The sequence below is a fragment of the Zootoca vivipara genome, chromosome 9 (genome assembly GCF_963506605.1).
Source record: "Zootoca vivipara chromosome 9, rZooViv1.1, whole genome shotgun sequence".
Classification (NCBI taxonomy): domain Eukaryota; kingdom Metazoa; phylum Chordata; class Lepidosauria; order Squamata; family Lacertidae; genus Zootoca; species Zootoca vivipara.
In genome coordinates, this window is record NC_083284.1 from 10,178,358 (window position 1) to 10,193,747 (window position 15,390).

General features: G+C 46.8%; 1 protein-coding gene across 2 annotated transcripts in view; it reads right to left on the reverse strand.

Moving 5' to 3' along the window:
- Positions 1-14,850, reverse strand: part of SCARB2 (scavenger receptor class B member 2) — a 39,931-nt gene extending 25,081 nt beyond the window's left edge. The window contains exon 1 of one of the 2 annotated variants that reach the window (XM_060278371.1): positions 14,404-14,850. In XM_060278371.1, the coding sequence (XP_060134354.1) occupies positions 14,404-14,520 (117 nt within the window). In that variant the 5' untranslated portion in view covers positions 14,521-14,850. The remainder of the gene's footprint in view (positions 1-14,403) is intronic. The other variant, XM_035103057.2, reaches the window with a different exon arrangement.
- Between the last annotated feature and the right edge of the window lie 540 nt (positions 14,851-15,390).

A 15,390-nucleotide genomic window follows, 5' to 3' on the forward strand; every position in this document is an offset into this window, starting at 1 on the left:
CTGATAAAAGTGGAGGTTCTCTTTTGTTCTGGGTTCCTTCCTTGCTCTCCTGTGTGAGGGGAAGGACCCTGTTGCAACAGCAAAAATAAAGGCTTTGCTTCTCAAAATTCTCTGGTTGGCCTCTGTTATATTCTCCGACCAATGGAGAACCCAATGAGGGTATAAGAGCAGATTTTTGCTTATTACAGCAGGATGTGTGGAAGTCCTGGGCTGCACCGAAGACAAGACACCCCTCTCGGCCTCGCTGATGCGGCCCAAAGGAAAGCAGAGCAAGACGTTTGGCACCAGCTTGGCTGAAGGAGTTGTCGGAAGGAGGCACACAAGGCGCCATCCAACCGCCTTAGGGACTCCACTCCAGATTTGTGTAGGGTTTGCTCCTGAGCCTGTTCTTCTCCTGAAGATGTCCCATTTTAGGATCAGAGTTTTTCCTTCTCCTAGATAGCCTACCTTCCCAGGCGCACAAACCCAATCTGCCCTCACTACAGCATGTGTAGAAACCACCTTCTTGACCATCGGATACACTATTAGTTTCATCTGCTCAATTCTATCTTTGCATGCAGGGGAAATCCCTAGCACACTGAGGGTTTGAGACCCATCGGCTACCCTCACCTGGTTTAGCTGGTCAGTCAAAGCTGCTTCCCGGGGTGTGGCCACTGTCACAAGCCGACTGCTTCTAGGAGCTACTGGTGAGAGCCAAGCTCAGGGTGGGAACAAAGGTGGACAAACTACCTCCGAAGGAGCATGATGTGTCCCCAATCAAAGGTACTTTCCCCTCCCCTAACACTCAATATACCCTATTGCTGAACTACAGCTCCCATAATTCCTGATCACTGGCCCTATTAGCTGGGGCCCAAGGGACGGCAGAATCGAAGAGAGAAGCAGGTTGGGAAGATGAAAAGGGAGCTTAGCAGTTGCATAAGGTGAAAGGAGGTGTTATTGGGGTTGGGTGGGGATTGCCAGTGGAGCAAGCTGTGGGGCGGACCTCCACCAGACTTTCCAAAACATTCCAATGATTCTAATATTTAATGCTGTATTGTTTGAATATTCGTTTGGGAGCCGCCCAGAGTGGCTGGGGAGACTCAGCCAGATGGGTGGGGTACAAATAATAACATTATTATTATTATTATTATTATTATTATTATTATTATTATTATTCCAATGCCCCCCTTCATGGATCAATGCCTTGTCGTGGCGAAGGGGCTTGAATAACTTAGAGAAGCTATGAGCTATGCCATGCAGGGCCACCCAAGATGGACAGGTCATAGTGGAGAGTTTTGACTAAACGTGATCCACCTGGAGAAGGAACTGGCAAGCCACTCCAGTATCCCTGCCAAGAAAACTCCATGGACAAAGACAACAGGCATATAAAAGTTATGACGCTGGAAGATGAGCCCCTCAGGTCGGAAGGCGTCCAACATGCTACTGAGGAAGAGCGGAGGACAAGTACAAGTAGATTCAGAGCTGATGAAGCGGCTGGGCCAAAGCCGAAAGGACGCTCAGTTGCGGATATGCCTGGAAGCGAAAGGAAAGTCCGATGCTGTAAAGAAAAATATTGCATAGGAACCTGGAATGTAAGAACCATGAATAGAGGTAAGCTGGATGTGGTCAAAAATGAGATGACAAGAATAAATATCGACATCCTGGGCATCAGTGAACTAAAATGGAAGGGAATGGGTGAATTCAGTTCGGGTGACTATCATATCTACTACTGTGGGCAAGAATCCTGTAGAAGAAATGGAGTGGCCCTCATAGTCAACAAAAGAGTGGCAAAAGCTGTAATGGGATGCAATCTCAAAAATGACAGAATGATCTCGATACGAATCCAAGGCAGACCTTTTAACATCACAGTAATCCAAGTTTATGCACCAACTACCGGTGCTGAAGAAAGTGAAATTGACCAATTCTATGAAGACCTACAACACCTTCTAGAAATGACACCAAAGAAGGATGTTCTTCTCATTACAGGGGATTGGAAGGCTAAAGTAGGGAATCAAGAGATAAAAGGAACAACTGGCAAGTTTGGCCTTGGAGTTCAAAATGAAGCAGGGCAAAGGCTAATAGAGTTCTGTCAAGAGAACAAGCTGGTCATCACAAACACTCTCTTTCAACAACACAAGAGACGACTCTACACATGGATATCACCAAATGGGCAGCATCGAAATCAGATTGATTATATTCTCTGCAGCCAAAGATGGAGAAGCTCTATACAGTCAGCAAAAACAAGACCTGGAGCTGACTGTAACTCAGATCATCAGCTTCTTATAGCAAAATTCCAGCTTAAACTGAAGAAAGTAGGAAAAACCACTGGGCCAGTAAGATACAATCTGAATCAAATCCCTTATGAATACACAGTGGAAGTGAGGAACAGGTTTAAGGATTTAGATTTGGTGGACAGAGTGCCTGAAGAACTATGGATGGAGGCTCGTAACATTATACAGGAGGCAGCAACGAAAACCATCCCAAGGAAAAGGAAATGCAAGAAGGCAAAATGGCTGTCCAACGAGGCCTTACGAATAGCGGAGGAGAGGAGGCAAGCAAAATGCAAGGGAGATAGGGAAAGATACAGGAAACTGAATGCAGATTTCCAAAAAACAGCAAGGAGAGATAAGAGGGTCTTCTTAAATGAGCAATGCAAAGAAATAGAGGAAAACAATAGAATGGGGAAAACCAGAGATCTGTTCAAGAAAATTGGAGATATGAAAGGAACATTTCGTACAAAGATCACCATAATCAAGGACAAAAGTGGTAAGGACCTAACAGAAGCAGAAGACATCAAGAAGAGGTGGCAAGAATACACAGAGGAATTATACCAGAAAGATATGGAGGTCTCGTACACCCCAGGTAGTGTGGTTGCTGACCTTGAGCCAGACATCTTGGAGAGTGAAGTCAAATGGGCCTTAGAAAGCACTGCTAATAACAAAGCCAGTGGAAGTGATGATATTCCAGCTGAACTATTTAACATTTTAAAAGATGATGCTGTTAAGGTGCTACACCCAATATGCCAGCAAGTTTGGAAAACTCAGCAATGGCCAGAGGATTGGAGAAGATCAGTCTACATCCCAATTCCAAAGAAGGGCAGTGCCAAAGAATGCTCCAACTACCGCACAATTGCGCTCATTTCACACGCTAGCAAGGTTATGCTTAAAATTCTACAAGGCAGGCTTAGGCAGTATGTGGACCGAGAACTCCCAGAAGTGCAAGCTGGATTTCGAAAGGGCAGAGGAACCAGAGACCAAATAGCAAACATGCGCTGGATTATGGAGAAAGCTAGAGAGTTCCAGAAAAACGTCTACTTCTGCTTCATTGACTATGCAAAAGCCTTTGACTGTGTCGACCACAGCAAACTATGGCAAGTTCTTAAAGAAATGGGAGTGCCTGATCACCTCATCTGTCTCCTGAGAAATCTCTATGTGGGACAAGAAGCTACAGTTAGAACTGGATATGGAACAACTGATTGGTTCAAAATTGGGAAAGGATTACGACAAGGTTGTATATTGTCTCCCTGCTTATTTAACTTATATGCAGAATTCATCATGCGAAAGGCTGGACTAGATGAATCCCAAGCAGGAATTAAGATTGCCGGAAGAAATATCAACAACCTCAGATATGCAGATGACACAACCTTGATGGCAGAAAGTGAGGAGGAATTAAAGAACCTTTTAATGAGGGTGAAAGAGGAGAGCGCAAAATCAATCAATCAATATACTTTATTCGACCGATAGTCAGAACAAAAACATTTCACAATACAAAGATAAACATATAAAACTGAAGGCATCAGGAGGATACAAAAAGAGAGCGCAAAATATGGTCTGAAGCTCCTTGATCACTGCAGATGGTGACAGCAGTCACGAAATTAAAAGACGCCTGCTTCTTGGGAGAAAAGCAATGACAAACCTAGACAGCATCTTAAAAAGCAGAGACATCACCTTGCCGACAAAGGTCCGTATAGTTAAAGCTATGGTTTTCCCAGTAGTGATGTATGGAAGTGAGAGCTGGACCATAAAGAAGGCTGATCGCCGAAGAATTGATGCTTTTGAATTATGGTGCTGGAGGAGACTCTTGAGAGTCCCATGGACTGCTAGAAGATCAAACCTATCAATTCTTAAGGAAATCAGCCCTGAGTGCTCCCTGGAAGGACAGATCGTGAAGCTGAGGCTCCAATACTTTGGCCACCTCATGAGAAGAGAAGAATCCTTGGAAAAGACCCTGATGTTGGGAAAGATTGAGGGCACTAGGAGAAGGGGACGACAGAGGACAAGATGGTTGGACAGTGTTCTCGAAGCTACGAACATGAGTTTGACCAAACTACGGGAGGCAGTGCAAGACAGGAGTGCCTGGCGTGCTATGGTCCATGGGGTCACGAAGAGTCGGACACGACTAAACGACTAAACAACAACAATTCCAATGCCATTTACTGAGCGAATTCAAAACAAGTGCAGAAACACCTAGCCTCTGCTTATCAGTGCTTCTTCAAAGATGTTGTTGTTGTTTAGTCGTTTAGTCGTGTCCGACTCTTCGTGACCCCATGGACCATAGCACGCCAGGCACTCCTGTCTTGCACTGCCTCCCGTAGTTTGGTCAAACTCATGTTCTAAATGGCATTGGAATTGTTGTTGTTTAGTCGTTTAGTCGTGTCCGACTCTTCGTGACCCCATGGACCATAGCACGCCAGGCACTCCTGTCTTGCACTGCCTCCCGTAGTTTGGTCAAACTCATGTTCGTAGCTTCTTCAAAGATACAACCCCAGAATTGTGCTGTTGGAAGGGAACCTGAGGATCATCTAGTCCAGGCATTCCCAAACTTCAGCCCTCCAGATGTTTTGGACTAAAATTCTCATCTTCCCCAACCACTGGTCCTGTTAGCTAGGGATCATGGGAGTTGTAGGCCAAAACATCTGAAGGGCCGCAGTTTGGGGATGCCTGATCTAGTCCAACCCCCTGAAATGGAGGAATATAATATGCTGGAGGCTCCAATACTTTGGCCACCTCATGAGAAGAGAAGAATCCTTGGAAAAGACCTTGATGTTGGGAAAGATGGAGGGCACTAGGAGAAGGGGACGACAGAGGACGAGATGGTTGGACAGTGTTCTCGAAGCTACGAACATGAGTTTGACCAAACTGCGGGAGGCGGTGGAAGACAGGAGTGCCTGGCGTGCTATCGTCCATGGGGTCATGAAGAGTCGGACACGACTAAACGACTAAACAACAACAACAATATGCTGGAGACTCCCAGAATGTCAGTTATTTTGACTACTATCAAATCTGGCCTTTGGCAAAACCTCTTCTTGATCTACGCCAGGCATCCCCAAACTGCAGCCCTCCAGATGTTTTGGCCTACAACTCCCATGATCCCTAGCTAACAGGACCAGCGGTCGAGGAAGATGGGAAACGTAGTCCAAAACATCTGGAGGGCCGAAGTTTGGAGGTGCCTGATCTATGCTGTTTGGAAGTGAATTACGCAGAAGTGATTCAATTTAAAAGGTTGCCTTTCCCAGCGGAACTTCCCACACTTCCTATTGCATGCCAAATCAGCAGTATGGGAAGCAATCAGGTGGTGCTGGCAACATTCATTTGTGCCTTATTAGTGTACAATGAACTACTCATAACCCAGTGATTAGAACATCTGCTCTGCATGCAGAAGGACCTTGGTTCAATCCCCAGCATCTCCAAGTAGGACATGGAATGTCTCCTGAGAGCACTACCAACCCATATAGAGGAGGGCTGGGGACATTTTCCACCTGGCAGACCATCTCTCTCTCTCTCTCTCTCCCACACACACACACCAACAACCCATTGGCCAACTATGACAGGCAAGAGGGACCACCTCCCTGCCCAAGTTGGCCTGGGGGGGGGGGGGGCTGAGATAGTGACCAAGCAGAACTGAACTCCCTACTCATCAGGTGATAGGTAGGGAGTTCAATCCTGCTTCCTGCAGGGATCAGGTGTGTGCCCAGTCAATCCAGACACATCTCAACCTGCCCCCGTACCTGACATCGCATATAATGCCAGGGCAGGTGAGTGACATTTGGGGAAAACGGCCTGGTAGGACAGATTTCACAGACTCATAGTGTTGGGAGAGACCACAAGAACCCTCAAGTCAAGTGTTTCTCAACCTAGGGTCCCCAGCTGTTTTTGTACTACAACTCCCATCAGCCCCAGCCACTGGTCCTGCTAGCTAAGGATGATGGGAGTTGTAGTCCCAAAACACCTGGAGACCCAAGGTTGAGAAACACTGCTCTAGTTCAACCCCCCACAATGCAAGAACCGTTGGCCCAATGTGAGGCTTGAACCCACAATCCTGAGATTATGAGTCTCATGCTTTGTACCAGAGATAGCCAACTCACAAGAGACTGCGATCTACTTACAGAATTAAAAACTGGCAGTGATCTAACCCCGTTTTTTTTGGTGTTCAGGTCAAAGTTGTTGACTTTTTTTTGGAAGGAAAGCCCCTTTTTGCGGGGTTCAGGTCAAAGTTGTTGAGCATTTTTTAAGGGAGGAGGAAAGCCCAGATTTTAAGGGGGTTTTTTTGGGGGGGGAGGAACAGCCACTCACCAACAAATCGCTGGGGAAACAAACAGCCTCACTCAGTAAACTCTGTCTTTCGTTCTGCAGATTGTGCAACAATGGAGGGCGGCGAGGGGGCAGGGCCGAAAAGGGACCCAGCGATCAACCGCAGCCTACCAAAACCTCCTGGGGATCTACCAGTAGATCGCAATCGACCTGTTGGACATCCCTGCTCTATACTGACTTGAGCTGTGAAAGGTCCATGGGCGAGAGATTTCCCCATCCCTGGCGTACACAACGCTGTGCTAGGTGGACCAATGGTATGACACCACAGAAGGCAGCTTCCAATATTCTCTATGTTGAAGGGTGTGTCTCAATGCAGGAGTCACTGCAACGATGATGAAACTCTATTATGCTTAGTAACTGATGCGATTTTCAAATTTAGGTTTCAAGCGCACATCTTGAGATGTGCTGATTGCCGAACTCTACGCCACTGAATCTGGGCTCGGCTGCATTTAGTGGCTTTAATGAGTTTCATTCATTGTATAATAAAGTATTCTGTGGTGCCTTGTTCTACAAGCACTATTAAGAAACATGACCTGCAGTTCGAAACAGCTTTTTAAAAACACTCCCACTCCAGGAGAGGGACGGTCTAGCTTTTGTCATATACTGAAAGATCACCTTTTTATCTTGGCCGTTAACAACTGAGATAGCCAGGTAGGCAGGCATGAGATGGTCCTCAGCAAACAGCCCCATCTAAGCTAATCAGTCAAACATCCTGCTTGGAATTCTAAGGAATTCCCAAGAAAAAAATAACTTAAACATCAGTCTCTCTCTTCCCCACCCCCTTCACCTTTCCTGTAACCTCTCCCACACTCAAGAAAGCCGTTTGCCATAAAGCCTGATGCTCAATCTTCCCAAGAACAACTCCCTTAACAGAAATGGAGCAAGTTACTACTGTATCTGAAAGCTTTTTACCTATTGCACCAACTACAATTCATCTCCAGTTTTGCAAATATAAAAGACAGCTTCGTTTCTTCTTTTACTTCCATTTTCTGCCTCACAAAGAACCTGTGTATTTTGCTTAGAGATGGGTATGAGCAAATGATGGATTTTATATTCTTTTTTAAAAAATACTAGAGAGTTTGCCACAATTGTTTCTTTCTCTCAATGGCCTTGGTATAATCCTGCTATCACCCAATGTAGGCTAATCTAATTAAGTCTTCAAACCTCCAGGTCTCCATCATGTGACTTCGCATCAGGCTTAAAGTTGAGGGAAATCTGCTAAACCAGCCTGATGAAAGGATTTGAAGAACCTGAAAGTTTGCTTGATATTTTGTGAAATGTTAATTGTTCCTAATAAAGCTACTGTCCTGCGGCAGATTTTCTTTTTCCAATGGACCAAGATGCCTTTTTCTGTTCGCATCCCAGAAGGCTCAGAGAGGCGGCTGCTTCAGAAAAAAAAAACACACAAAGGCCTCTTTTTCTCATCGGACAGAGCAGGAAACGGCAAACAAGTCTGTGCAGATAGCAGCAGAAGTCTGCAAAGGTGGAAGAGGTTACAAATGGGCTCTTCCTCCGCTGACGAATGAACCTGGCACATAAAAGGATGCATTAGGTGCACAGCTTGATTTTGCACAAAGCAGGAACACATGAGACCCAAATAAAGGTGATGGGCAAAAAAGATAAGCAGCAGAGAACCCAGTCTTGCAGCAAGAGGAACGTGTCTGACCAGGTTGGGTTTTGACACTGCTCGCCCACATAAACCACACCTTCACAACGGAACAGCACTGCTAACTGGGAGGCAGTGCCAAAGCACAGGTGAAACTCGGAAAATTAGAATATCATCAAAAAGTGCATTTATTTCAGTAATGCAACTTATTATTTTTTATTTCTCTTTTAATTTCTACAAATGCTTTCTTTTGGAAATTCCACAGTAATAAAACAAGTAGTTACAATAATGCAAAAATAAACATCGCTATTACATTTCATTAATTACATTCCATTTGTAATTGACCCGCCTAAGCACAAATAATTACAATTACAACAAATAAAGGCTTGACATATCTTGCTTTGCATGAGTGTGGTGGAGCCTCCTTCTTTGAAGGTCTTTAAGCAGAGGCTTGACAGGCATATGTCAATAATGCTTTGATGGTGTTTCCTGCTTGGCAGGGGATTGGACTGGATGGCCCTTGTGGTCTCTTCCAACTCTATGATTCTATGTCATGCATCTATCTCATATACCGTGGTACCTCGACATCCGAATGACTCGACTTCCGAACGTTTCGACTTCTGAAGTCGGCAAACCCGGAAGTCTTTTTGCCCCGTGCGTGTTCTGCGCCTGCGCAGAAGCGGCGCGGTCGGCGCAAGCGCAGAAGCACAAAATCGCGCTTCGCGCATGCACAAAACGGACACTTCAGCAACCGAAGAATTTGACTTGCGAAGAGTGCTACGGAATGGATCGCCTTCATAAGTCGAGGTACCACTGTATTGGTTCCACCTTTTAAGTTGCATTACTGAAATAAATGCACTTTTCGATAAATGCACTTTTCTGAGGCCCTCAAACTGCATTTGAGGGCCTCAGAAATCACATGCAGATAAAGTAGATGCCCTTTTGAAGACCCCTCCAGGGGCAGAGCACCTCCTTTGCATGCAGAAGGTCCCAAAAGCACTCCATGGAAGGGCTGGGAGAGACATCTGTTTGAGACTCTAGACCCAGCGGCAGCCAGCCAGCCAGCCAACAGACAGTATTGAGCTAGCTCAGGGGTCAGCAACCTAAGGCCCATGGGCCACAACTGGCCCATGGACCCCCGCCGTCTGCTCGGTCGGCTCTTGCAGCCAATGGGAAGCTGTGCATGCCTCCTCCGCGCCAGAAGGAGCGCCGGAAATAGCGTTTGCACATGCATGCATGCGTGCGCATACACCCCGACCCACCGCAGCGTCTGCAGGACCGTGAACCGGCCCAATCCACAAAAACTTTGCCGACCCCTAAGCTAGCTGGATCAGGGGTCTGACTCTGTATAAGTGCTTATATATCTGAGTTTCTAACACTGCTACAAAGAAAGTTTTTGCATATTATCTCTGAGGCATATTTGCCGAATCCTGTGTCATGGTGATTGTGTGACAAAAGGGCCACATGTCTAGCTTACCCACCTGAGATGGCTACTGTTGAGGCAGCTGCATCACAGCTGCACTTGAGAACGCAAGAAGAGCTATTCTGGATCAGACCAAAGGTTTGTGTGGTCAAAAGGTACCAGTTCCTCTCTGTGCCTCTGGGAAACCCACAAGCAGTACTTGAGGGCAGTAGCCTTCATCTGCCATTGTTTTCCAGCAGTATTAGAAGCTCAAGATGCCCAATGGCTCATAAACCAAGGGTACAGTCGCCAAAACGGAATGTCTAGTTGCCACTTGGGGGCAAGATGGCTCTAAGGTCCTATTTTTCAAATAATGGACTGACTGTGATTGACTCTCAGCTGATTCAGGTGACAACCTTGAGCCAGGTTAAGAGCTTTGAGAACTTAAAGATGAAAAGTCGCTTGATCCAGGGACAGTCCACATATCGGTATCTGTCGGCCTGTTCTGACCTCTTTTTCTTAATGGTGACTCCTCCTGCTCAGGCTGCACAGGAATTTTGGTTCCAGAAATTAATTCCCATTCTTCAGATAAAATACGTATAACAAATAAAATTATTCAGGATGTCTTGCTAGCGTGTGAAGACAGTCCCGATCCAAGGATCCCCAGGTATGCACCTCCAGATGGTGGAGACTTCAGGTGCCATCCTGGCCCCCAGGCATCTTCACTTGGTCACAAGTGGTCGAAAGCCAGGTGCAAAATGCGCCTGGCCCCTGGCTAATTTCAAACAGTGCTTTCTTGTAACATATAGAGAAGGAAAAGGAGGGGAATGAAATTTTCCTCCGGGGGCTCCCACCATTTTCTTTTAGCCACCTCCATTCTCAAAAGGCAACAACCCCACAGTTCCCAAGCACAACCTCTTGCCAAGAGGTAAAATTGTCCACTCGCACACAGGGAGCCTCACACAATCCAGAGATCACAGTGGGCCTTAAGGCTGCCAGGTTATAGAAGTCAGAATTCCTCCCTATTCCCCCTCCTCCATTTATATCTCTCCTTTATTCCCTCATGGAACCTGAGGCAGAGTTTGCTGTTTCAGAAGGTCTCCCATCCAAACACTGACCAGACTCAGACCTGCTTAGCTTCAGTAAGTCAGTGGCCTCATGTTCCTTTGGATCATACCCTGGGACAAGAGATTTGATTTATTAAATTTCTACGCCTCTTTCCATACCAATGAATCCCAAAGTGGCTTGCAAACAATAAACAACAGTAACATGGTGGAACAGGATGGAACATCACAGACACAGCATAAACCATATAGAATAATTCATAGCTCGGCATGGGATTCTTAATTTTTTGCTTTCTCATTCAAGGCTCTCAAATCTCACCCACTCATACCACACCCCTTGTTTCAAGTTTAGGTGCTTGCTCATACTGCTGCTTCGTACACTGGGAGGGGGGGGGGGAGAGAAAGACCTTTCCAGCCCATAGCCTGCATTTCCTCACGAGGAACCTTACAGGGCCTGCTAAAAGGGTCACAGGTAAAAGAGGAGGAGGCTCTTCCATTCGCATAGCAGCCCACATTACAGCCGGGCAAAAATCTAGAGCTCTTACATGTACACACAGGAACCTCTTCATCCATTCATTCAGTAAGCAAGCAAGCAGCATTCTCAAAAGTTCAAGGACTTATGCCTGGCAGAAGCACTCCAGAAGGGTGAGGATCGGGGCTGCTGAAAGGGGTGGCCTGGGGTGAGTTCCAGGGGCCAAACAGAGGACCCCCAGGGGTTCCCAACCCCTGACTACACCAACAGATACATAAACACATGTATTTTGTATAAGAGCTTAGCAACATACACTGACACAAGTTTAATACTTACAGTGGGACCTCGACTTACAAGCTATTTGACATCCGACGTTTTCGAGTTACGAGCGGAAAAAGTGGCCGCGCGCTTATGATTTTTCCGACATCCGAACGGAAAACCCGTTCGCGGCTAGATGTGGTTTCCTTGACTTACGAATTTTTCTGTTTCCAATGCATTCCTATGGGAAACTCGACTTACGAAGTTTTCGACCTACGAGTGTGCATTCGGAACGGATTGAATTCGTAAGTCGAGGTCCCACTGTATCTAGCTCTTGCCCTGCGTGCGCTGCTCTGGTTTGCCAGAAGCGGCTTAGTCATGCTGGCCACATGACCCGGAAGCTGTCTGCAGACAAATGCCGGCTCCTTTGGCCTATACAGCGAGATGAGCACTGCAACCCCAGAGTCGGACATGACTGGACCTAACGGTCAGGGGTACCTTTACCTTTAGCTCTTGCCCTAAGAGTTCAAAGTATTGCTCAGGTATTAGATTACGGACTTTTACAACAACTCTGGAATGGCGAGTTGTTCTTATGGTAAATAAAAGAGGGCCGACAGAAAGTACCTGTCATCCAGGAGTAGCCTCTCATCAGGAGAGAGATGTGCAAGAACATAAGAGACCTGCTGGATCAGGCCAGCGGCCACCTATTCCCGCATCCTGTTCTCAGAGTGGCCAACCAGATGCTTGTGGGAAACCCGTGAGCTGCTTAAAGGCTATTTTGATTAAGCAGTATATAAATCTTGTTGCTTAAACAAACTCTCTCCCTCTAAATATCTGGCCAGTGGCCCCTTTTTTGTCTTTGAAATTACTTAATGTGTTTCCTTCTCAGTATTCTATTTGGCATTTACGATTCCCTTCCCTGACTCCTAGATTAATTACTGTATATATTACCTCTCCTCCCAAACCACTGCTGAGCATTTCCCAGTTCTGTTTATCTCATGCATTTAAGACTGCAAACCTCTATGAGAAACCTCTCTTGTTTCTGTATAATAAACTATGCTACCTCAGTTAACAAATCATGAGACTTTTAATCTCAGGGTCATGGGTTCGAGCCTCATGTTGGGCAAAAGATTCCTGCACTGTAGGGGCTTGGACTAAATGAACCTTGGGGTCCCTTCCACCCCTACGATTCAGTGATTCTTCTCTCATAATGGCGATGAGTTCATGGCCGTGAAGAAAGCTGATCAGGACTCCCCCCCTTCAGAGTTCACACTGGAAACCACCAAACCAGATCTATGGAACAGAACTACAGTATGTTACGTGAACATACTGCCTCTGAGCATGTGCCAACTGCTGTTCGCTCACCGCCAAGTACCCTAACACTCAGGGGCAATTCACACATGTATGTCAATCAACCACAAGGTGGCCATGAGTCATAAAAAGGACGCTATCACAGCTTAACCACCAGGGCCAGGATCAGGCATAGGCAAACTCCAGCCCTCCAGATGTTTGGGACTACAATTCCAATCATCCCTAGCTAACAGGACCAGTGGTCAGGGATGATGGGAAGTGTACTCCCAAACATCTGGAGGGCCGGAGTTTGCCTATGCCTGGCCAAGATCCTTCAACAGCATCTGGCACCGCTTTGAACATAGAACTTTTTCAGTGCCGTGAGTTCACACCATTACCTGCCAGTCATCAAGTGTTGGGCAACTGTGACGAAAAACCAAGGAAGGCACATGTTGTGCAACCCAAGTGGCGTTAGCTTTGAGGAGCAGGGATTCCATCACAGAAATATTGGGTTCCAAGAGCTGACTGATTTAATTTAGGCCATGCATAAGGGGAAGGAGCTGCTGTCGCAACAAAGGGAGACACAATGCTTGTGATGAAAATGCAAAGATCCATTCCCGAGTTGTTTTGGTTTCCTAGCGCCATCGTTTTATACATATTTAATAAGAATTAAGAAGCTTGGGGGGAAAATGTTTAAAAGTACTTTTCCAAAAAAATCCCACCAGGGTCCTTTTTGTTGGGAATAACTCAGATGGAAATTCCCAGGTGTTGGAAAAGGTTATTTATGTATGCCACTACCGCGGCTCGTATTTTGTTAGCCCAAAAACGGAAAACAAGTGAAGTCCCAACTAAAGAAGACTATCAACTTAAACTGATGGAATGTGTGCAGCTTGCGGACCTAACACAGAATAAGAGAACAGGAAGAACACACGTTTAAAGAAGATTGGAAAGTGTTTATTGGATATATGGAGGAAAATTGTGTTTATTTGAAAACATGGGCAGCATTACGATACATTCAACAGTGTAAATAAGTTTTGATGGATATAATAATGGAATACTGAATGGTTTAGTTTAAATAAAATATGCAGGGATTTATGTTGTGCAAAATGAACCATGGAAAGAGAGGAAGGGAAGTCATTGATATTTTAAGGTTGTTTAAGTGACTATTCTAAACTGTAAAACAAATTTAATTTAAAAATTAAACTAAAAAAAGAGAGCAAAGCAACTGCACAACTTGGGGAGGTGTTGATTCCCTGCCCTCTCTTTCCTTCTATTATACAGTGAACTTTTCACTACCACTCAATGAACACCCTGCATCTCTGCAAGTGATAAATACAAACAGCATCCACGTTTAACGGGAAGTCATGTGTTCCCCCATGTATTGTCTTTCCCCATAATTATTGCCTGCAAACAATTAAAAAATGAAATAAAATCCCCTGGGGACGGTGCCGTATGTTTGATGGGAGGTGATGGTGGGAAAAAGTTCTGTCCCAAGAGTGACGAAGTGCACAGAGAGACAAACAGAGGAGGGAAGTTTTAAAGGGCGCGTTTTGTTTTTTTAAAAATACAACAGGTCAAAGCTTATAGAACAATCCCCAGATTGTTCAGACGACCTCCCCGCCGCCGCCTCGCTCGCCCCAGCCACCTGAGCGCAACCCTAAGGCCCCAACCCTCCTTAACCGTAACGTGTGAACAAGAGCAGTTGCGCGCAGAGGCCACCTCGGGCCATGCCCGCTCCTCACCTGTCGGACTTGCAGCTCCACGGCTTTCTGCAAGACGCGGGCCACGAGCAGGGCGACGCTGGCGATGAGCAGGGTCATGGACAGCACGCCCACCGTGCCCAGGCAGAGCTTCCTCATGGCGGCGAGACGGGCGAGAGGGGGGCGAGCGAGCGGCTAGGCCGGGGCGAGGGCGCTGCGTAAATGCGCCGGGCGGAGAAGGCGACCTGGCTCCGCGCCCTTCCCAGTGGGCGCTCCCAGCCGAGGTCCGACCAAGCGCTGCCTCCCGGCGAAGCGCCTCCCTCGTCCCGAGAAGGCGGAGGAAAGGAAGCCGGGTCCTGCGGGGCGGCTGTTTTGGGGCGGAGCGACGCGCTTCGGTTTCGGTTTCCCCCAAAAGGCAACGACACAGCGAGGCGCCCCGGCTCCCCAAGGCGCGCTGGCTCGTGCGCCTGCCCGGGATGAGCTCAGCGCTGGGCGCGGCGGTCAGCTGGTAGGGAAGCAACGAAGCGGCCTGGCTATTCACCGCCGGCCAGGCCCCGTGGCTTGCTTTCCTATCCAAGGAAAGCACTGGCCGGATTAGTCACGCAGGCTCTTCCGCTATCTGCGCTGCCGGCGATGGCCTGCACTTTCCCTTGTGCTTTGTTTCTTTGCAGAGCCCTGATTTTCAATTTTGGCAGATTGATCTTTTGCAGATTCTTCTCTCTTGCTGGCAGTGTCCCAAGTGGGGAGAGACGCTGTTGCGCTCAAGTCCTGCTCGCAGGCTTCCCGAAGGAACACCTGGTTGGCCACTGTGAGAAACAGAGTACTGGACAGTGCCGGATTTACATAGAAGTTAAACAAGCTATAGCTTAGCCCCCCCCCCCGGTTAAAGAAAAAACAACAACAATGTACATTTCCAAAATATAAGATAAAATCTACATACAGCAACAGTGTTTTGTGTTGTGTAGGCTCCTATTTGTTATGTGCAAATGGCTTTAGATACCTATTAGGTCAGGGGTCCCCAGACTACGG